Source organism: Vanessa tameamea, chromosome 8 (genome assembly GCF_037043105.1).
Source record: "Vanessa tameamea isolate UH-Manoa-2023 chromosome 8, ilVanTame1 primary haplotype, whole genome shotgun sequence".
NCBI lineage: Eukaryota > Metazoa > Arthropoda > Insecta > Lepidoptera > Nymphalidae > Vanessa > Vanessa tameamea.
The window spans coordinates 1,961,385-1,983,361 of record NC_087316.1 but is presented as its reverse complement, the minus strand read 5'-3'; the positions used below and the strand labels follow the sequence as shown (position 1 = coordinate 1,983,361).

At 38.3% G+C, this 21,977-nt stretch overlaps 1 protein-coding gene and 1 non-coding gene across 2 annotated transcripts in view; one reads left to right on the top strand and one right to left on the bottom strand.

The window, feature by feature from the left end:
- LOC113396258 (hemocytin) overlaps positions 1–21,977 on the bottom strand; it is a 48,567-nt gene that overhangs the window by 2,287 nt on the left and 24,303 nt on the right. Inside the window, exons 27-70 of the mRNA XM_064215646.1 lie at positions 21,786–21,919; positions 21,461–21,581; positions 20,677–20,823; positions 20,314–20,563; positions 18,957–19,085; positions 17,661–17,878; positions 17,382–17,540; positions 16,853–17,042; positions 16,278–16,526; positions 15,842–15,883; positions 15,469–15,590; positions 14,975–15,106; positions 14,331–14,686; positions 13,840–13,964; positions 13,308–13,501; positions 12,851–13,189; positions 12,504–12,665; positions 11,721–12,009; positions 11,426–11,582; positions 10,721–10,826; positions 10,221–10,479; positions 9,810–10,016; positions 9,498–9,729; positions 9,032–9,180; positions 8,430–8,680; positions 7,790–8,007; positions 7,343–7,560; positions 6,821–7,003; positions 6,392–6,519; positions 5,879–5,995; positions 5,446–5,565; positions 4,882–5,031; positions 4,500–4,658; positions 4,205–4,368; positions 3,639–3,768; positions 3,256–3,342; positions 2,988–3,156; positions 2,800–2,910; positions 2,511–2,729; positions 2,341–2,438; positions 1,762–1,965; positions 1,405–1,524; positions 1,176–1,334; positions 255–401 (exon numbers count right to left, since the gene is read on the bottom strand). Of these exons, the coding sequence (XP_064071716.1) occupies positions 255–401; positions 1,176–1,334; positions 1,405–1,524; positions 1,762–1,965; positions 2,341–2,438; positions 2,511–2,729; positions 2,800–2,910; positions 2,988–3,156; positions 3,256–3,342; positions 3,639–3,768; positions 4,205–4,368; positions 4,500–4,658; positions 4,882–5,031; positions 5,446–5,565; positions 5,879–5,995; positions 6,392–6,519; positions 6,821–7,003; positions 7,343–7,560; positions 7,790–8,007; positions 8,430–8,680; positions 9,032–9,180; positions 9,498–9,729; positions 9,810–10,016; positions 10,221–10,479; positions 10,721–10,826; positions 11,426–11,582; positions 11,721–12,009; positions 12,504–12,665; positions 12,851–13,189; positions 13,308–13,501; positions 13,840–13,964; positions 14,331–14,686; positions 14,975–15,106; positions 15,469–15,590; positions 15,842–15,883; positions 16,278–16,526; positions 16,853–17,042; positions 17,382–17,540; positions 17,661–17,878; positions 18,957–19,085; positions 20,314–20,563; positions 20,677–20,823; positions 21,461–21,581; positions 21,786–21,919 (7,620 nt within the window). The remainder of the gene's footprint in view (positions 1–254; positions 402–1,175; positions 1,335–1,404; positions 1,525–1,761; positions 1,966–2,340; positions 2,439–2,510; positions 2,730–2,799; positions 2,911–2,987; positions 3,157–3,255; positions 3,343–3,638; positions 3,769–4,204; positions 4,369–4,499; positions 4,659–4,881; positions 5,032–5,445; positions 5,566–5,878; positions 5,996–6,391; positions 6,520–6,820; positions 7,004–7,342; positions 7,561–7,789; positions 8,008–8,429; positions 8,681–9,031; positions 9,181–9,497; positions 9,730–9,809; positions 10,017–10,220; positions 10,480–10,720; positions 10,827–11,425; positions 11,583–11,720; positions 12,010–12,503; positions 12,666–12,850; positions 13,190–13,307; positions 13,502–13,839; positions 13,965–14,330; positions 14,687–14,974; positions 15,107–15,468; positions 15,591–15,841; positions 15,884–16,277; positions 16,527–16,852; positions 17,043–17,381; positions 17,541–17,660; positions 17,879–18,956; positions 19,086–20,313; positions 20,564–20,676; positions 20,824–21,460; positions 21,582–21,785; positions 21,920–21,977) is intronic.
- On the top strand, positions 18,413–18,485 carry Trnaa-agc (transfer RNA alanine (anticodon AGC)). Its single transcript has one exon. It is a non-coding gene; the product is annotated as a tRNA-Ala (tRNA).

The window sequence follows — 21,977 nt, the reverse complement described above, 5'->3', positions numbered from 1 at the left end:
TACCTTTTCTTACCCCGGCATCAGCTGTTTGATTGAAGCTATTGTTTCCCTGCCTATAATTTAACTTAACTCCTTCAAACCCAATCAGTAGGCGATTCCTACCTAAAAGGACGTTGCTCAAAAGCACTATGAGTAATGAAAATGAGATTGGACTTACCCAAGCTTTTGTACTTAATATTTCATAGTCACTTTACAATTGTTGAAAAATGGCTTTGCGTATAATAATTAATTTATTATTTTAATGAAGTACGTACCTGATAAATTTTGTTTCCAACGCGGCAAGCGATCGGCTCTTGTTTTAGACAGCACTCTTCTGGAATCTTCTCTTCACTCAGTACAAACTGTTTCTTGACCGCTTCTGATATTTCGGGACACGATTCGTTTTTACTTTGCACTTGAAGCTAAAACAGGTTTTTTTTTTGTATTTTAGTGGTTAGCTTATACATTTTAGTGTTCTGATATGGTACTAAAGACACGGTACAAAAAGTTTGAATACTAATATTACTTTTAATTTAGACATACGAATTACATAAGGGATTACCCTGTAATGGGCATTTTTTTTATTGAAGAAATTTTCAAAATCAATCAATAGTTTTTGGGTTCGCTGATTAAGATTCTGACGTTAGAATTATAAAAATAATATTCGAGTAATAGAATTAGATAATTTTATTTTGAAAATTTTGGTTTGCTTAAAAATCTGAAATTAATGTACCGATAATAGACATGAAGTATATGAAACAACATTTCAAAGCAATTCGTCAACAACATTTCAAAGAAAAGCTGAATTATTTCTGAAAAAAAAACTTTTTTGGCGTTTCAAATATTTAGAATTAATTATAAATATAGAAATATACACTTTTTCCATAAATATCTTATAACTTGAATCTTCAAGCAAAATTTATTCAAATTCAAAATTCAACGGTAAAAAAGCAAAAACTCCAGAAAAATTGAGGTAACTATATATACAACCACCCTTCGAAGGGTTAGTTGAATATTGTGATCAACTCTAAATGCAGCATGGCAAAGATCCACCTTCTTTTTGAAAGATAAGAAAGCGCTTTCAAGCTACTTGATGAATCAACGCCACAATGTGTCCTGCTGTTGGTAATCAATACATCCATTTCGTTTTTGTGAAAAATATTATTAGTTTGAAGGTAAGGTAAGTGACAACTTACAGTGCCGTTGAGGTTAGCACAGGTATAATTTGCGCAGAAGTCTGGCGAGGTCCAGGAGGTCCCGATGTCTCTCGTTACGCCGTCCACTATACACGCTACGGGCTGGCACTGTCCGCAGCACTGCTTTCTGTCTACGGGAGCAGGTGAGTACTCCCAACCCTGATAAATTATGAATTTAGGTTAAGTGGTTCGGAATATTCTTTGAAACATTCATGGTACGAGTACTTACAGGTTGGCAATCGGTATGGCAGTTTTGTACGGTTGTGACCTTCTCCAATTTGCCTTCCTCAACCTCTGAGCACTTGTACGATTCACAGGGGTCGAAGGGGGACGTCCAGTTCTCGCCGACCTAGTTAAAAAAAATATTGTTTGGTTATTCATTTATTTCATGAATTTTATGTAAAGATTTTTTGGGAAAACGCCTAAATGGATATCTAGAGAGCACAAATGAGAGATTCTCTCAACTTTTCGGTGAAGATGGTGGGTCCTGGTCCAAACAGTTTAATTTCATTACAGAGTGCAGACGAGCAATTCTGTATACCAGTGGCAGTACCGCTTAAAATCGACGAGGATGTATAAAACTCACCTTGTAAATATTGTCTCCATCTCGGCAGGCGACGTGCACGGCAGCGGGACAGCAAGCGAAGGGCACGGGACGCGGCTCCAGCACGAACTGCTCGGTGGAGACGATGGCGGGACACTCCGTCACGCTGCACTGCGCTATTGCGCCCAGGGGGGACGACTCGCAGCGACACGAACGGCATGGACCGTCCAGCCAGGCGGAATCCATCTAAAAATAATAAAGAAATGTACCGCTTTCTTGTATTAAATGAAAAGTATGTTCATGTCACTTTCAAAATAAGTATTCGAGAAATATTGGTGAAAATGACATAAAAAAATGTATTTTTTCACTGATATGATGAGATTGGCGGACGGGCAAATTGGCAACCCAATGGTGAGTGGTCACCTCAGCCCAGACATTGCCACTGTAAGAAATACTAACCTTTCACAACAATGGATACTAAGATATTATGTCTCTTGTGTCTGTAGTTAAAATAGCTCACTCGTCCTTTAAACCGGAATACAACAATACTAACTATTGCTGTTTGGCGGAAGAATACCTTCGGCTTGCATTTTTTTTAGATAATAATTGTTTTAAACTTACATCTTTAAGCATCACTTGAGGTGTCGTTCTTGCTTTTTCACCGCCCTTAGCAGCAGCTTCCCATTCGAGGGTCACTACACATTTGTCCTTGGGTAGTTCTGTGAAATGTAAATGTTGTCAGCAATAGACCAATGGTTGTTGCAATACGTAGCTGATGAAATTATACAAACCACATTTATACTCCGGACAGCATTGGCCGGTGACATTTTTGGTCTCTAGCGTTTGGAACTTTTGACAGGTCGGTGGTCGTGGGCAATTCTGTGGAACACATACAAGCTCAGCGCGCGGGCAACACCCGGTGCTGTCAACGACGCGTTCTATTCCCGGTTCTAACATTTCAACTTCGCTCGCATCGGGAAGTTTCTCGCATTCGCTCTCTGGCTTGCATTCTGCGGGAAATATTGCATTTAGAAATAAGTCACGAAACTAAAAAGAGAGTCATATTTGGATTAATTTTACCGCAAGCGAATTCCTTGCACCCGTCCGCCTTGGTCTTTTGCTTCAGCACCTGTCCAAATCCACACTCCATCCTCTTAGGTTCCTCGCATCTCTCATTCGGTGGTTTCTCAACTGTAGTACAGACGAATAATAAAAAAATGTATGATCCGTAGATTTTTGTCAAAAGCCTAAACGGAGCGGCGACTCACCGCAGATGTATTGGCGGCAGCACGCGGCGGAGTGCGGCGGCGGGGCGAGGGCGACGAGGTCCTGCAGCTCCGAGCACACGGGCGCGGAGCACGTCTGCGTGGTGCACGACACGTGCGCCGCGCTCTGCTCCGACAGCTTGTCGCACGTGCATTTCGTGCACGCGTCCTCCTGCACGGCGGGGAGGCTTTAGTGGTGGTGTCGGTTCGACACGAAAATGCTTTTCGTGAGAGTATGTTGGGAGGCGCAATATTTCAGTAAATAACTTACCTGCCACTCGTCGCCGGCATAATGTTCCTTCTTTGCGTCACAAGGGAAGCATTTAGTTGGCTCGATGCACGTATTGTTAACTCTTACCTGAAAGATTTTCAAATTTTTTACTTTAAAATAGGAAATTATAACATTTCTAAACGAGTCTTTAGGCACTCGTATATTCGTTTAGGTACTATCAGCAAAACACTCAAAATACTTGAAGCTGACACGAAATTCCTAGATATACATGTAGATACTCTAAATAAAAAATAAAAAGTAGCATTTAGTCTTTTAGTCACTATAATTTAGGAATACATTGATGACAAACTTTTAATTCAAGGTTAGAGATCTTAAGTGAAAAGAACATCTTCCAATGATATTTAACATTGTGTCATACTTACTTTTCCTTCGGGACAGAAGCATCCTTCAATCGGTTCTTTATCGCACTTCTTGGGATTATCTCTGAGTTCGTCGTAGTTGTCACATGTCCTTTCGCAGTCCACGCATGCTCTGTACACCAGCGGGGCTTCGCTGTGAAACGAAAAATGATAATTTTTATAGTCCAAATGTCGACAAAATTATGAAATCCTTTCTGAAAGTACTTAATACTTGTCAAATTTAAAATACTACAATGTGTCTAAGTTTAAGTCGGAAAACACAACGAGGTACTAAATTATTACCTATTTTTATGCTACAAATGGTGAAAATAACTTGACTTAATTAATTGGTGAATTAACAGCTAGAGAGCCAGTGGCTCGGGTTCGGAACATTAACAATAGCCGAACCAAGTCGACCCCCCTGGGCAATGCACATTTCGAGGCCTTTTCGCTGTCGCCTAAACTTCCTAATGAATAATCCGACCTCGTCGTTAACAGCGGGAAAGAGGGAGTAAGTACACTAAGCACTACAGGTGAAGCAAGCCGCTTAATACGAGACCATGTATGGGCAAGTCGTGTATCGGACTGACCAGGGGTAGGGGCACAGGTCCCGGCGCCAGTCCACGCAGACGCCCTGGCGGCGGCACTGCGCGGCGTAGCGCTGCAGCGCGCCGCACGCGTCGGGCGCCGCCCCCGCGCAGCGCTCCGCCTCGCACTGCGCCGCGAACGCCTCGGGCTCCACCAGCGCGTGGCACTGCGCACCACACACACGAATATTGTATATTGTAACATGTATGTTATATTCATTATTTAGGAGTTATTGATACGGTCAAAATAGAGCACTCGACTGAATCATACTTTCATGTAAAAATGTTTTTCACTTACGGCACCAAATTTATCGACATCGTAGATGTTGTAGCATGGGTTGGTCTCTGGTGGTATGGGTGCACATTCCTCTGGTGGTGGAGCCTCGTCGCACTGCTCTTGTGGGGGTATCTCTAGTGTCGTTAGTGCCTCAGGACTCGCTTGCCAACTCTTCCCGTACTGTTAAAATAATTTATAAAAGATAATAAAATAACATTTCCTAACATAATATCTTAGATGTGAACGCCGCACTAACTGGCAGAGGGGTCCAATCCCTGGTTTAGGTTTTAAAATTGTTAAAATAAATTAAAATGTAGATAATGTTCTTCTTCAAGACAACCTATTATAGATAATGACTTTTTACAGATCGACAAGTTTTAGAGAGATAATTTCTATAACTAACGAGATTGAAATCGTCGGTAACGGTGCCGTTGCTGGTGGTGAGATGGTCGAGATATCCTGCGCACACGCCACATAGACCCTCAGTCCGGTTGCTGTACAAGAACGACGGGACGCGCACGCTGAACTCCATTTTGGATTGGATCACTATCAGCTGAGAACGAATAAATAATACAATTTAATTTTTAATTTGAATAATACATTTTTCGACAAATGATAATTAATGTATCTGCATAAACCGTATATATAAAAGCGAAGTACCTCTCACTGATCAATCACGAAATCTCAGACACTGTAACACCTACAAACTTGAAATTTGGCAACAAATTTGAAACAGTGAGGTTCCTAATAGGGTGACATCCGCAAAGATCCGGATTTGGAATCCGGGAATTTTACGAAAATCCACCTCAAGAAGTTATAAATTTATCTTTAGTAGTTCATACAATGCTTGGTACTATTTATTCAAAATCATTTTTTATTCCTATTAGGATTTCTATTATTTTATTTCTATTCATATTTCATTAACATAGAATATGTTAGCATACTTTATGATCATTAGATATCTTACTTCGACGTGTTGATCCGGAAGGAGTACGCTGACGTCTTGTCCGTTGACCAGGCTGATAGTGCCCCAGTCGTTCGTCATCGGATATTTGAACAGAGGTTTACCGTTCACCGTCGTTATAAGCTGGAAGAGTGTTTGCGTTAGTACAAAATTTTAAACAAATTAAACACTGTCCATTTGCTTGCCGTACTATTTTCTACTAAACAAGGAATGACTTTGAAGTGCAAAATACTTTAGGCATCAGTTAAATCCTAGAATGTTAAGTTGTAAAATGATTTTACCCAAACATTACAATATTTTAGCATGGCAGGATAAGCTTACACGCATGAGGAAACTTCTTAACAGTTGGTTCCTTTTTTCAACATTTATTTGACGAAAAAATATGTTGGATCTGATATGAAAGTTAATAAAATAAATATACGCCAAAGTTGCTTACTTTCCCAGTCTGCAGATCTTTATTTACATGAATGACGTTCTTCTCGTGTATGAGATGAACGCTCTTAGTGCACACAGCGGCGGAGTTGTCTTCACAGGGACCGTTTGATGCGTACACCTAGTATTAAAATACATTTACAATATTTATTAGATATATATTAACTTAAGCGTGATCAATTTAGCTTTAAACTGGCTTTTTATGAGCTGCCTGCTGTTGGTACAGTTTATCCATTCTGCAATTATAGTTAATTTAAGAAAATGCTATCGATCGTATGTGAGTCAAGTTGTCTCGTATTCGTTTTTTTTAGAGGAATTTGGTTCGGTTCCACAGTTCAACTGTAGTTAGTTTGTTGTTATTTGCAAGTAACAATTGCAAAACACATAATGAAACACGTTTCTCTCTTACGTCATTCATCGACAGATTTGAATTTGAGGAAATACTCGTACGTTAGAGAACGTTTATACCTTTATTTTTATTAAATTATATCGTAGTCAGTATGTGCAATAATAAAACCTGGTATTTGTGGTATCCAGTCTCATTGGTGTCTCTGGAGGCGAGGTAGGTGCAGTTCCCGAGGAAGGGCAGGTCGTCGCCCTCGAAGGTCACGTACTTGGCTGGTGAGCCCACTCCCGTACACGTACCTAAAATGAGGATGAGCGTAAAAGAATATTTTACTACTATTCCTTGAAATACAGTCACCACGACGTAAAATAGAAACGGTACACTTTTAAACTAATATTACTTCTAATATTACTTCTGTTTTGTACGTCACAATCTTTCTGTCTCATCATTCTCGTTTGTGACGCACAATTTCATGTGAGAATAAGCACGCACTCCTTTTTTTGCGTATGGTTAATATAATACGCTATTTATAATATATCTATGTACTTATAATCATTTTTTTTCAGTCTTTACCACTGTGCGTAGATTAGTAAAACTTACAATCAAGACATTCGGATGGCGTGACGCACTGGTGGGCTTTTCTCAGCTTGCCCTCGGGGCAGTAGCAGCCGGGGAAGCACTGGCCCTCCTCCACCGGACACGAGGACGAGCCCGACCCGCACGCTGGTTCGCATCGCTTGCGGTAGCAGTCGTAGTGCACCAGCGGAGCTGGACACTCAGCCGCTGAGGAAGGATTACAATAAACCGTAGAGCGATGGAAAGATACCTACAACTTTTGGAAGACATATTCGGCAGTTTTCTTCGTCTGAGTCGGTAAGATTGCCATAGTTATTTATTTTGTCAGTCGTTGACATTTGAACAAGATTATGGATCTTTAACAATAATTTACATAATCAATCAAGATGTTGTATTAGTCTGTTGGGAATAAAATGGCAGTAAACTTCATAGAACGAATTGATAAATCGCTAAAGAAAATTAAGATTCATATCAGACAAACTGGTTATTGTTTTCAAGGATGATGATTATTATTAGCATGTAGGATATAGGATGTATGCAACTCACGGCAATCCATCTGCATTCTCCAGCTTGAAACGTCGATGTTCTTATCCGCGGCTAAGCACTCTGCTACAAGTTTCTCCACTAGTAGACATCTGCATTCTTCCTCAGTCTTCTTGGTGCCGTTGATGACCAGGTCTGCACACTTGCAGATTTTCTCTAAGCAAATGCTTCGCCACTTGTCCAAGTTAAGTACCTTTGCGCATTGAGACAATGGTTCCTCCCTACGAGCAATATTAAAATGTCACTCAGGCTTCGGAAATATTCTATTACAATAATTCATATTGAATATATATTTATATAAAATATTTAGGGTTCTTACTTCACATCTCTTTAACCAATTTAAGCATTATTTATAAAATATCGAGCGGCATAGGAATAATATACTTTCTACGAATTACTGGCAAAACTCAATTGAGAAAAGACAATCAGCTGACGTCAGACGATACTCACGTGATGACCTTGCAGAGGTCCCAGACCCGCTTCTGCTTGTCCCTGGGCACGGCGTCCACGCGGCAGTCCTGCGGCTGCAGGCCGGGCTTGGCCCAGGCGCGCCCGAACTGCTCCAGCGTGGTGGCCACGCGGCCGTTCGGCATCGCGCGGTCGTCGCTCGCGTCTCCGTTGAACAGTCCGCACAGGCCGTCCACGTGCCCCATGTATTTCTTAGAGACCTATCGAATGGTTGCCTTGACTTCAGCTGTAGACGATTCTTTATAATCACGCTATTATGATCTATATTCTATAAATCTAATTGTATGGTACGAGCGACGAGTAAAATTTGTAAGCGGACAATCTTCAGTTTCTCTTTTGAGTAAAGTATAAGTTGTTAATCAAATGAAATCTAATTTATGAAAGTGCGATTTGAGATATTGATAATTTAAAATACTTTTACTTCTAACCAGAATTTTATATACTTTTCTTTCTAAAAAAAGAAGAAAAATGTTTTCAAAGGTAATATAAAATATTAAAAAAATATATATGGGCAAAACACATTCTGCCAAATAAATTTCGTTATAAGTTATCATATTTATCTGTATAAACATAAAATTTGAGTACCAAAAGTGGTTAAGGTATTGAAGAAATCTTTACGAACCCCGATCTTCACATCACCGTCCGGACTGTATAATACGGTGAAGTTATATTTGCGCGACTTGATGGCAATTCCGTCACCAAGACGGTTCACGTCAAAGCTGTTCTTCTGGAAGCAGATCTTGTTGGTTTGTTCTACTGTATACTCGTAGTCGTTGTACTCAATCATCATGTTTGGTTTCACGAGTATTAACTCCATGTCTTGCAGAACCAGTAGCTGATTTTGACAATTTGTCGAGTCGCATTTCTTACGTACTGTAAAATATATTTATATATACGGCGTTTACCATTGTATTTACTTACGGTCCTACTTAGGGTGATGCTTAGTGGAAGCCCAGCTCAGTCAAATCAGCCGAATCAAATATTCTACCGCCAAACAGCGGGGTACAATGTAGGCAAAATTATATAAAAAAAGTCTTTAATGGCACTTATTTAAACAATGGTTGTCTCTTTTGGTTATCGTCGATATGCGAAAGAAAAAAACAGCAATGTTTATCTATTCACCCACCGTAACAATATCGGTATAGCCGTTATCGTTATAAACGGTTATGGTGCGAGGTTATGGTTAGATATCAGACAATTTTTAGGTTCAAAAAGGAAACTCACGTAGAATAGTCCACTCTCCGATGCGGTTCTCTCTGGCGAGGATATGGTTGCATATGTCGTACTTATACTCGCTGCCGTCAAAAGTACTAAAAGTGCGTCCTGTCACGTTGCAGAAAACAGGCCGTTCTGGTGGCGGCACACAAATGTACCTACGAAGCAAATTATATTTATAACAACAGCCCGAAAATGTATCATCTATGCTATAAGTAAAGTATGTATGTATATACACAAATTATTATTAATTTTTCAAGCAATAATCTCGTAACGCATTAGGTAACTTTACACTGTTTTTAGTGTTATTTATTGTTATATAATATGCATAGCAACCACTTTAGCTAATCGGAAGGTATTCCTTTCTGTTCTTAGTATCTGCGTTGCCTCCTATTAGTATAATTCTGTCGAAGATGTGTATGTATTCGACTGTTTAGATATGGACATAAATACAAGAAGGGCTTTATCAACTCACTGAGGACACTTGTTGGCTCCTTCCGGCACGCTTTCTAGTCTCAACGAGTATGTGGGTGGGCACGCGGGAGTCGAGCATATGAGTGGCGCGGGCGTCGAGCCCTTAGGGGGGATAGGGGGCAGATGAGGGATGCACTTGAACTGCACGCACTCCTTCTTTTCATTGGGAGAATTGGTGAGTGCCGGCTTGTCCAGGGTGAACGCTTGATTCCGTTGTGGTCGAGACGGTGGACCTGATTATTATAATATTTTAGAACGAGTTTCTATAACTAATATAAAAACATATAACCATTCAAATATAATGAATACTTACTATAATATCCGCCCTTCGAGAAGCTAGTCTTGGAGAATCCACCCTTGGAGTATCCTCTTCCTCCTTTAGTACCCTTGTAGAACCTCTGGTACGAATACCTGGGCCTCGGAGGTGGCAGGTCTAAAGCGGACTTGTAGCTCGAGTGTGACGCAGAAGTTTGACGGACAATGTAACCAGGCGGACATTCTACTTTGGGGCATTCAATCGCTGGAAAAATATAGATATATAGATTTAGTAAATTAGGAATAAACAGGAAAAAAATTAAATAATATGTTACTTGCGTAGAAATTTGGTAAAATTTACAAAACTTCTGAATTTTATGTCAATAATAACAATAGTTTTATTATAATTAAATCGGGTTGGTGGTTATACAATAAATTAAAATATATATATATATCTAGAATCCCTCACGTTTTTCAGTGGTAGTGGTTGGCGCAAAGGTGGTAGTAACAGGAATAGTAGCAGCCACTGTGGGCACGACGGTAGTTATCACGGTTTCAGTGACGGGTGCTAAGGTGGTGCAGGCCAGCTCGTCATCCGGACAATCTTGGAGGCCGTCACACCATTTATCCAGGGGCAAGCAAAGCTTGCTGGTAGGGCAGATCTTGGTACCGTTGGTACATGGCTCACAGAGGCATTCGCAACTTGATGTCAGTGTCGGTACAAGGTCCTAGACATCAAATTTTAATTTAAAAAATATTGTAAATAAAAAATATATACAAATCACCAATCCAGGACCAATTGCAATCATAATATGTTTTATAAACTAAAGTAAAATTTGCCATCTACTTATTCAATTTTTTACCTAAAGAATTTAAGTGTTGTATATTTTTGTAAGGTAACACTTCAGAAGTGCTTGCCTTGTATATGCAGAGTTATTTTTTATTAAAGATATCATGTTTTGTAGTTACCGGTTCACAAATACACTGCTTGGCGGGCTTACAGTCAGCTATTCCACCCAGCTTACAAACACACTCGTCACAATCGTCGCCGCGGTACGTGGAGCCCACTGGGTATCTGATGTATAAAATTAGAAATAAAATACTTTTTTTACTATCAATAGTAAATTAAGTAATCAATAAATTTATAAAGTATAAGTAAAGGAGAATTCAATCAGACATAGTTTAGTCATTATTACTAAAATTATTTTAATTTTGTCAGTTTATACAATATTTTAAAGGTCAGTGCCCCTTATGATTCCGGTCTATCTAGTTAATGAGTTATCCTAACGAATATGCTATACTGAAATATTTAACAAATAAAGATTTGCATTTGATCTTACTACTTTATTCCGCTCACTCCTCCAAAATAAAAATTAAATAGGAGATGTATACAGGTCTCCTTTTTAACTTTTGTAATATTTATACTTTTACAGAACAGTCGGTAATTGCACTAACACATATTGTCTGGTTTGCTTGATTATTCTTACCGAAAACAAAAATATGAAACGGTACAAGGTTGCAATTTATGAAAAACATTTCGAGATAAAGATCGAATTTAAAATAAAATCAAATATTTGTGCACAAACATCGGACGAGCTACTTTTGACAGCCTTGCACAATCATTGCCAATGCATCACGGACGCACAGTATATCTGAATATCGAGAGACACTCACGTGATGAACCCGACGAGGCACGGGCACTGGTCGCGCGGCACGCAGTTCTCGCCGTCGTAGTGCAGCGGCGCGGCGCACGCGCACGCGGCGGCCGGCACGCCCGCGCACAGCGCGCACGCCGTCGGCACGCGCTCCTCGTGCGCCTCCTCCGCCGGCGCTGGGGGGGGGGATATATCTTTCAGTGTCTATAGATTTTTAATCGTTTACCAATTTTCTAGTTGGCCTTAGGTATAAAAATGAGTATTATTTAATGATCTCATATTTATTGAATGAAAAAAATATGTGAAATACATACGATATGGTTCAAAGCAGCCGATCGGTTCCACTTTGATCTCTATATTATTTTGCCATTTCACGGGCAACACCTTAAGGTACTGCGCGCGAATCGGCGGCCGGAACTCGTTCAACACGACGCTGTCCGAGTCGAAGTTGGCGATCACCAGCTTGTTCTCGCCCTTCTCGTTCAGTAGCGGGTTGAACGTTGACAGGTTGGAGGTGTACATGACGTTGTAGGCGGTGACCCAACCGGAGGGACCTCCCTTTGTCTTGATACCGGTTAAGTTCCGAGGTGATGTAAAGTTGAACTGGTGGAAAACGTATGAAGTCAAATAACATTACGATGGAACTGTCATTGTTATTACAGTTGGTTTGTTATATTGCGAGATATAGATTATTCATGAGCCGAGATGGCCCAGTGGTTAGAACGCGTGCATCTTGACCGATGATTTCGGGTTCAAACCCAGGCAGGCACCACTGAATTTTCATGTGCTTAATTTGTGTTTATAATTCATCTCGTGCTCGGCGGTGAAGGAAAACATCGTGACGAAACCTGCATGTGTCTAATTTCAACGAAATTCTGCCACATGTGTATTCCACCAACCCGCATTGGAGCAGCGTGGTGGAATATGCTCCATACCTTCTCCTCAACGGGAGAGGAGGCCTTAGCCCAGCAGTGGGAAATTTACTGGCTGATTATGTTATGTTATGTAGATTATTCATGAAAACCTTGACGAGAATATCAAATAACAAAATATATGAAATAAATATGAATAAAATACAAAAGTCGTGTCGCTCTTACCATTATCCATTCCCCGGGGGAGCTGTAAAGAGGTTTCCAGCCGCGCTCCGAGTCCAGCTTCAGTTTTGGTATAGCGTCGAAGTTTGAGCTCACTTCCACCATGTTTATTGGGAGTTCAGCTCCGAAGCCCAGAGGCTCCGTGCAGTTTAAAAATGGTTCCGCCTACGAACATTGTACATCGGTTATCAAAATATGTACTCATATCATCAAAATATATTTGGTAAAAATAATACTACTAAAATAGTTTGAGACGTTTCTCAGTATATAAATTTATATAATAAATTTAAATGTTTATTCGATGATTTAAGAAATTAACAATCTATCTCAAGTAATAGATGAATAATTACAGTTGTAGGTATAGTGAGGCCTGTTGTTGACGCAAGGGTAGTAGATGTAGTAGGAGTTGTAACAGTAGTTGGTATAGTGCCTGGCGTTGAAGCCGGGGTAGTAGGCGCAGTAACAGTTGTAGGGACAGGAGTCGTAGTAGACGTGGAAGGAGTGTCAGTTATTTCAGGGCTTGTAGCCTCTTCTGGCGTCGTTGTGAACTCTTGACAACCAATCAGCTCCAAGCGCACTGCGACCTCTTCATGCCATGTGATGGGTCGGATCCGTACAAACTTAGCTTCGATAGGCGGCTCGATCATTTGTTTCATTGGCGTTTTATTGTCTATCGGTCCACGGAATATCTAGAAACACATATGTCTAATTATTGTATCGAGTCTACTATAACGCTAAAATGCTGTTTTCTATTATTAAAAAAAATACTTTAAGAATATATTTAAAATTCCTTAATAATCTACCCACCTTAGGTTTTCTATCGGGACCATCGACAGTGGAGAAGACGGAACCATCATCCCCATACATAATATCATAGCTGGTGACGTATTGGTTAAACAGTGGACTGCCCTGCATCATCACGCCATAAATTGGCTCTTTCTGAGGCAGTTCCACTTGAATGTAGGGGTTTGAGTCTGACAGGTCTGGGTTCCAGCTACCAGCTGTAAATATAGAGACTCAGTTTTGGTTGATTCGTACATAAAATATTATTTATTACATGGGTTTACGAATCTCATTGACTTTTAATATATATATTATTTATTTGATTTGTATGAGTAGAATAAAGGTCTACATAACTTACTGAAATTATTCGTAAACGTACGAAGACCACATCACCAAACTTACAGCACAACTTAATAAATATTTTAGGAAACACAGAAGTCTTAATTCAGGATGCATGTCGTGCAAAAAACCCTTTAAAGGGCTTGATTGCAATTTAGTAAATTTAAATCAAATAAATTTTTTGTCTAGTAATCTTTATGCGTTTTGTAATTCGTACCAGAGGAACTAGTAGGGTGTCCATCAAATACTGCGTACTCTGGCTTAAACATCGGGCTGGCGTCAGAGCTGGACGTGAAGGCGATCGTCGGCAACCGATCACCTTCCCATAGTAAGTTCTTGTAGCTGATAAATAGTGAAATTGAATATTATAATGAGATCCTCAAAATCTTCTTTTGAAGTTTTTTGGTTTGATGCAACGAATGGGTGGACGTAATTTTTTTTAGAGAAGCTGATACTATGACGTTTTTAATTAAAATAAATGTTATTATTTTATGATTAAGCTATTATACTCTACTTAGAGTTGAAGTTTGTATTTTTATTACTAATAAGTAATCACTCCCAAATACAAAAGACTGTATATGACATTGGTTTATTCGCATTTAGAAACTATAATAAACTTTGATAATATCGATTATTTTAAGACTCTAATTAAGACTAGGATGATTTATGATAAAAAATGAAGATATGTTAAAGTTAAACAATTCTTACTTATCAGGGTTGCATTCTGGTGGGGGCGTTTCTGTATTCTTCACTAGAATGGTAGTTTCAATAATAGGTACTGTTGTTGGAATGAATGTTGTTGCATTTGTGGTACGGATGGTTGTAATTGTAGTAGGGATGGGAGTCGTGGTGGTGGTGGTGGTTGTAGATGTGGTGGTTGTGGATGTTGTTGTGGTGGTACTCGTGGTAGGGCGAGGGGTGCGAAGCGGCTCTGGTAACATAATTGGAGAGTGTGTGGAGCCCTTAATGGGGGTTTCTATAGAGACGCATTCTGTTGTGTCGCAGTGCATTACGTTGTCTAAGCACTGGCATTTTTGACAACCTTCGTTGACCACACCGCCGGGCTGGTTGAAAAGAAACAAAAAAAAATGAATAACAAGGAAGAAAAAACAAAACTTTATCTATTTAAATTGAAACAAAGTCGATTTTGTTAGATTATATATATAAGTCGATTTTATATTGGTACTATTTAAAGATTTTCTTTTGACTAATTTATAAAAAAAATATCGCAAAAAATATGTGGGATAATTTCGATCCTATAAAAATGTTAAAATAAAAAGTCTAAACCGTAATACACAGATTGCACTATACACATAAACACAGATTGCACAGAAAAACATTTAATGTCGTACCTTAATGATCTGTCCGCTGTCATCACACGTGCAGTCTTTCAGAGGCACGCAAGTCTTCCGGTCACGCCACATGGACCCAAAGTCGCATTTGATGTTCGCGACCGCTTCGTCCACGCAACTAGACACGCATTTCTACAAACAGGCGACACTATTAAAATAAACGATCTATAATATAATAGGTACGAGGGCCAACGCGCATTGAATATTAAAAAAAATGAAAGAATTCTTGGAAATACAACTTGGCACTGTAAACATGTCTCAATGTCCACAAAATATTCCAAATAGCCCTGCAAAATGCCACGGGGAAATTGAAGACAACATTGAATTAATAAAAGCCTTGACCATACAATATTTTTTGACGAAAAACATTCTGCTTCAAACATTAAAAAAAATAGTGAAAAATAATATATGAAATTGATTCAATAGAAATTTAGACGTCATAATTTGACATGAACAAAAATATAGAATAAGTTAATTTAATTTATATCACGTACTTCTCCAATTAAGCACTTATCCTGACTCATCAAGTCATTCTTGAAATGGTCACACAGTTTGTCGCAAGGGAACGCACAGTCTTTGAACACTTGCCCGGGCGGGCACGGACGAGTCGTCGATTCTGTAATGAATTGATCAGACTAATTACCAAAACAAAGGGCATTTATTCATCAGACAATAATACGTGGACGAAACTAGTGGTTGAGATACGAATTATTATATAATTGATAGATTGTTTGTACACATATATTGTATATATATAGACACAACAAAAAACATATATGGGAAATTATTAATTAAAGACAATATTATTAAAAAACTTCTAAATCTTACAATTAACGTTTATTTAAATATGTATAAAAAATGCCAAACCTGTAGTTGTTGAACTAGAAGTAGTCGGCGGAGAAGTTCCTTCTAAAACAACAGACAATATAACAGTACATTATAACAGTTTATTCGACGACCTCCGTGGTCGAGTAGTGTGTACACCGGTTTTCATGGCTACGTCACTCCGAGGACCCAGGTTTGATTCCCGGCCGAGTCGATGTAGAAAAAGTTCATTAGTTTTCTAAGTTGTCTTGGGTCTGGGAGTTTGTGGTACCGTTGTTACTTGTGATTTTCATAACACAAGTGCTTTAGCTACTTATATTGGGATCAGAGTAATGTATGCGATGTTGTCCAATATTTATTTATTTATATTAGTATAATATAAATTTATTATGGCCTACAAATTGTATTTAGCAGTAATGAAAAAGTGTTTGTCCGTCTTTATATTAACAGTCTAACTTGTAAGCATATGTATATTTACCCGTCTCACTGACGCCAATGGTAGTCGTAGTGGTGGTCAGGTCCCCACACTCAGGCCTAACAGCTATCACGGAGGCTGGCCAGTCACACACCATCACTACAGGGTTGTATAAGAGTCCCTCTCCACAGCTCTTGAGCACACTATGCTGTTTGCTTGGGTTGGTCATGTCGGGGGTGCACTCGTAGAACTTGCTACAGTCGGTGGGGTGTGGGTAATTGGGGTGACTCGCGTTCAGGCATTGGAACGGTTCTGTGGATACGTTTATGAAATAACTTCGTGAGAATATGTCGTATTTAAGTAACATTCTTCCATCTCATAAAATATTTAGGTCTCATCTTTATAGCTACATATACAGTTTGTAATGATCAGTTTAACTACTCGTTGTAAATGTTTAATATAACAAAAATTATAAAATACCATGTGAAAATGTTTTTGATATAATCGTTATTTTAAATATATAATAATGGTTTGAGCTAATTTTACCACTTTGATTAGCAATGATTGATTAAAGATTTGCTGATCCCATAAGTGATCCCATAAAAATGGAAGTAACAGGGTGTATCTTGTTAATTTACCTTCTTCACACTTGCAATGGACTCTGATCTCGAAGTCAGGACAAGTTTTCTCAGCTTCTAAGCAAATGAGACCCTTCTCCAAACTGCATTCAACGTTGAGTCCCGTCTCCTTGGGCGTCTTGTGGTCACCGACCGTACGGCATTCAATCTCAGTCATCATTTCGGGTTTGCACATCGGAGATCCAATTGTCTAAGAAAATCCAATTTTTTTTGGGATTATTATATGTATATTTGACGACTCTTAGTGTTATAACGAACATATGTCGGTCCCGGTAATCTTGCATTAAAGATACAGAAACACAGAAAATAAATATAATGCCTCGTAGCTTGTTGTTATTAACAGTCATGTACAAAATTATTGGTATTTCAAGCCCAAAAATAAAACAAAAAATAAATAGAATTAATCACATTACTCGACTGTGTCCATTGTTGACATAATCTAATGATATAAGTTTATAATTTATATTATTATATTATATTTTAAATACGTTATCGATTCTCTGATATTAAAACGGCCGAATAAACTCACAAGCTCGTTGCTTTTCGGCAAAGGTTCGTTATCGACGGATTCTCCGCCGGAGCTGAGTTCAGGTGGGCCGCGGTTAATCCAGTCCGTCCATCCGGTTTTACATTGTAGGGGTTGGTCGTGTGGAGTCGTCTCTGGTGGTCCAGTTGATCCCTCCATTACCTAAACACAGTCGATCATATCTTAAAACACCTTATGCTCCATAGCATACATTTCTTACCAAAAACGGAATATGACCAATTTAATTTAGATTAATGTTTTAGTGGGTGGAGATATACTAACCGCATCAGTAGCACAGGGTTGTCCAGTACAAATCCTCTCCTTTCTGGAGCAGCGGCAGGTGTGACAAGCATCCTGCTCCAGTATCTCACCCTCCAACACTTCGCGACCGTCGTCCAGCGTTATGCATACTGGCTTACACTTGGCTCTTGGTATGCATTCCTGTAGTGAGGAGTTAGAGTAGATCGTACCCTCTGCACAAGTTTTGTTGGGTTTGCAGCCTGTAAGAGAAAAAAATATACGTACAAAATTTAAAATCTTCATATATTTGGTATTTATTACTAAAATTTATTTGATACTTTGTAAGAATTCTCACATGTCTAACGGTTAAAATGATTTCTCCATGATATACCGCAAAGGGTGGTTCATTCAATTATTGGTGGTTTAATTGATGTTGCTGATGGTTTTAGTAGAAAATACAGATGCATTTAACGGGAGTAATAATACATATAAAAGTCGATGTATGTATTATGTCATTTAACGTTTTATATAACCGATCTACAATTTATCACTACAGACCTGTCATGATATATATATATATATATTTTGTCAAATATAACCATTTTGTACTTTTTTACTTTATCAATATTTATACTATAAGGTAAAATTGCAGCCGTTGATGTATTATATACATAAAACAAATTAATCAACATACAAGATTTTAGTAAATATTAAATATGAAAGTATTTTAACTAAATGACCTCGTTATATTGAAATTGTCGTTTACTATGCTTTTTTTGCTTCTGTACGATATAGGGGGCGTAGCTCAGATGGTAGAGCGCTCGCTTAGCATGCGAGAGGTACCGGGATCGATACCCGGCGCCTCCAATCTTTATTTTTTATTTGATTGTATTTTACATATATTACCCACATTTTGATTTTTAATTACGAAGGTGTACAAGAAAATACTTAAATAAATTTGTTTTTTTTCCTGCTCTCAAACTTAATCTAAATAAACATTAATCTAACTGAAATAAATCAAGTAAGTATAATATTTTATTAATTTTAGTAAGTATTTGTAGTATAACGATGGCGATTATGTAATTACCTTTCCATGGTTTTAGTTTAATATTTGTGAGTTATTTATATTTTTTCTTTTTTTATTAAATAGTTAGGCGAACGACATACGACGGTAACCGTTCACGACTACATTGTCACCGTAAGAAACATTCCTTATTCATTTGCAAAAGCAATGTTACACTCACCCACCCTTCAAATAGAATCACATCAATACCAATTATAGTATAGATACATGTATTTTTATAATAAACGAATCTAGATATTTTAACAAGAACATACCTTCAACGCAAGAGTCCTTTTCGCAAACAGTTTTAATTTGTGCGTAGTCGAGTGTGTTATCGCACGTTTCTGGCGGACACGGCGACACGCACTCATTGTAGTTGGAACACTCGCCGTCACACTGCATTGCTGTATTATGAAGAAAATCATGGAAAATATAATATTTCGTTTTCGAATCGTAATAATAAATTCATAGCGTTTTACTCTGTATATTTAGATTAAAGCTTATAATAATGGAATCATTAATAACCGCTTTAACTTGATTCTAATAATGTTATTTTATAGAATTTTTATTTTTATTATTATTTTATAAATAAATAGTTAAATTTAGAATTATCTTTTAGTAATGAATATTCAAAATAGCATTTAGACATTCTATTAAATATATTTTTTAGTATTATTAAATTTATTTTATCATTAAAAAATGTTAATTTGTTTTAGTCGTTTTATATCTCGGGCTATAAAATATGTATAATATATGTCTGTTTATATCTGAATGTATCGTCATTTATATTCTAGAATATTACAATTAATATTATAATATAAGATAATATTCTAAGGGCAGTTTTATTTCTCACATACCTGTATAATATCCGACACGTCAGTGAAAAATAAAGCAAATTTACAGAGTGCTCTAAGAGTTAACTCCATATATTCTCCTACTATGATGTATATAAACTTTTTACACGCAGATAAGTATATAATATCATAAACACGTTAACTGTTAGGTAGTTTGTAAACAGGGCTCAATAGGCTGGCAGCACGTTAAGGTTGTACAATTATATCTACTTCATTCTATATTTCATTTTTTTTTATGGCATTGATTGGCGGACGAGCTTATGGGCCACCTGATGGTAAGTCACCACCGCCCATAGACAAAGGCGCTGTGAGAAATATTAACCATTCCTTACATCGCCTATGCGCCACCAACCTTGGGAACTAAAATGTTATGTCCATTGTGCCCGTGATTACACTGGCTCACTCTCCCTTCTAACCGGAACACAACAACACAGAGTATTGTTATTTGGCGGTAGAATGTCTGATGAGTGAGTGGTACCTACTCAGACGGGCTTGCACAAAACCCTATTAATGAAAAAAAAATGGAATGGAAAATCGTCTAAGGGCTTGGTTAGAATGAAATAGGAAAAGGTATTTTCAATATACATGGTTTTGACAATTTTTTTTAAGTAAGCTTTTTTTTTTCTTAAGTAAGCTGACATAACAATAATTAACGACTTCTTATTCCTTTTTCGATTCTCATTAGTTGTGATAATATAAGAAAACCATAATGATTCGACTTTAATAGAATAGTCGAGCAAAATTTAGCAAGGTTTTAGATTAAGGGCTCGCGACTCACGGCAGAGGTCCTGCGTCCGCCACTTGAAGGCGACCCCGCGCGCGGAGCACGCGTGCGCGTAGGCGGCGAGCGCGGCGCAGGCGCACGCGCAGTCGTCGCCCGCGTCGCACGCGCACGCGTCCGCCTCGCAGCGCGACACGAACCCGTCCGCCGCCACCTCCGCGTGGCACAGCGAGAATGGGTAGCGCTTCATCGCTCCGCACACGGTGGACGCCCACTCCTTGCGGTGCGGACGCTCCTTGCAGTGGTCCTAGACGATTGCAATGTCTTTCAATTTATATCAAATTTATGTGACATTTTATACAATAACGGTGAAATATAGAATTAATCAATAATTTGTTTAATAAAATATTCTGTACTCACCGTGACTTCCAATGGCTTAGGACATGTAGATTTCAGTTTCCAGGAGTCAGCGAAAATTAGTGGTGAAGTTTCGGCAAAGCCACCGCCTGAAGGGGTTTGGAAGTCATCTCGCATATCTGAGTTGTAATTGCCACAAAGTCCTTTAATCTGAAAATGGTACCTCATGTTATTGTACCCAATTAAAATTAATATTTTTAATTTATATATACCCTATACATATTATAGTATTAGTCAATAGATATATGTTTGAATTATTCATTGATCTTTGAGAACATAAACATGTTTTGACCAAATAAAATCTCTTTAAATATCCTGCATCTCGCCACTAATAAAGGGCATAATAACACGGAACATCAAATGTGTATAATTACAGCTGAATATATATATATATGTATATATATTTTTTGCTAAAATTGCAAATTGGATTGAAAATTTGAACCTCACCAGAAATCCCATATGGTTCTGGGTAAGTGCAACACTGAGATTTTCGACATGTGATCGAACTTGGCCTCACCGTTAAGGAAAACAAACTTGCATGTGTTGTAATAAATTTTGACCCAAAGTTTATCAACATACACTGAAGAAGTATGGTGCTATTGACCCAAGCACATCTCTGAAACAGGTCTTTTGGATCTTTGCAGAGCAGCGGAATATTCATGGACTTACTAAAGTAACAACTGTGTTTGAAATTATATTTTTAACGCGTTTAAATTTCTGTTGCACATAAAACGAGTAAATAAACTATTTGAGAAGAAGCCTTGAGTGATTTACAAATAGTACAAACCCGGTTCTGCCACATGGAGTCAACTTTGACATACACCCGTAGCCCACGGTCCCATTGCAAACTGATGGCCAACGACTGCACGTCCAGGAATACGTACGTGCCCGCCAAACGGAGCTTTATCCTGGTTTGAAGGAATATACAAATTTATGTATCAAAAAGATTTTATTTCAATATCATATAGGTACATATTACTTGTAATAATAAATATTATCCTAAGTTTAATGGAAATGTATATTTTAAATGTATTTTACTGTAATTGTTTTATTTGTTATAAACAATGTTACTATATAAATATTTTTTTAATTTAATTCTTTCATAGCGATACCGTTTCAAGTGAGTTGTGTCAGGAAGAGGAGCGCTCTTGGTCAGGGAGACGATTTCCTCATCAGCACCTCCACGACCAACACGAAGCGTCACAGACTTGGAGCAAGTCGCGCCGGTGGTACCGCATGGCTCATTCTATAGAATAAAATATTAATCTTACATTAGAAAATAAAAGTAACCTAAGCCCGTATTG